General features: G+C 62.9%; 1 protein-coding gene across 2 annotated transcripts in view; it reads left to right on the top strand.

The window, feature by feature from the left end:
* The first annotated feature begins 632 nt into the window (after nt 1–632).
* DDX3X (DEAD-box helicase 3, X-linked) overlaps nt 633–827 on the top strand; it is a 15,458-nt gene continuing 15,263 nt past the window's right edge. The window contains exon 1 of one of the 2 annotated variants that reach the window (XM_015558414.1): nt 633–788. In XM_015558414.1, the coding sequence (XP_015413900.1) occupies nt 744–788 (45 nt within the window). In that variant the 5' untranslated portion in view covers nt 633–743. The remainder of the gene's footprint in view (nt 789–827) is intronic. The other variant, XM_006752805.2, reaches the window with a different exon arrangement.

The raw sequence follows: 827 nt of genomic DNA, 5'->3' as shown, positions 1-827 counted from the left end.
CTTCCCGCTCTCCTTCCTCCCATTTCTCCCTCCTCCTCTTCCCACTCCTCTTCCCATGTCGCCCTCGAGACCCCCCGCATTCCGAGCGCTCTATTTAAGCCCCGGTTTCCTGCTCCACAAAATGGCCACCGCGGCCGGCACCTTGCGGTCACGTGACCCCGGACTGCGGACAGGGTGCCCGCGGGCAAGCGAGGGCGGATTAGTTTGGGAAAATCTCCCGGCATCTGTTAGTCCGGACACTGAGGGAAAGACGAGAGCGAGGGCGAGCGCCAGGAAAGGAGGAACAGCAAACACCGGGAGTGGAGGGGGGGGAAGGTGATAGAGGCCTAAGGGAAATGTTAAGGCCCCTAGCGGCGAAAAGCGGGAAGACGAGTTCTCGCGAGATCTCGAGAACGAGCCTTCCGTGGGCTGTCGACGGGGAATAGCGAAGTAGGACAGCGTTTGCGTTTTGAGTTCCCAGGCAGGACGACGAGCCAGGGACGGGGAAAGCAGGAAATCCCGCGAGATTAGGGCTGACAAGGCGCTCAGTCGCTAGGCAGAAGTGGTGGGGCAGCGGGAGCGGGGGTGTGAAAGGGAGGGCACGCGCACGACGTGCTGACGTCACAGCCTGCCAGTGTGTATATTAGATCCGTGGCAGCGCCGGGCGCTCCAGAGCCGCAGTTCTCCCGTGAGAGGACCTTCGCGGTGAACCTAACGCACTCGCTCAGCAGCGGAAGACTCCGAGTTCCCGGTACTCTTCAGGGATGAGTCATGTGGCGGTGGAAAATGCGCTCGGGCTGGACCAGCAGGTGAGCTGCCCGGCGCCCCGGACGGCGCGGATCCCTCCC

This window comes from Myotis davidii, unplaced genomic scaffold (assembly GCF_000327345.1).
Source record: "Myotis davidii unplaced genomic scaffold, ASM32734v1 scaffold530, whole genome shotgun sequence".
In the NCBI taxonomy this organism is placed as follows: domain Eukaryota; kingdom Metazoa; phylum Chordata; class Mammalia; order Chiroptera; family Vespertilionidae; genus Myotis; species Myotis davidii.
The sequence above is the reverse complement of the archived record's forward strand: the minus strand, read 5'-3'. Positions and strand labels throughout refer to the sequence as shown.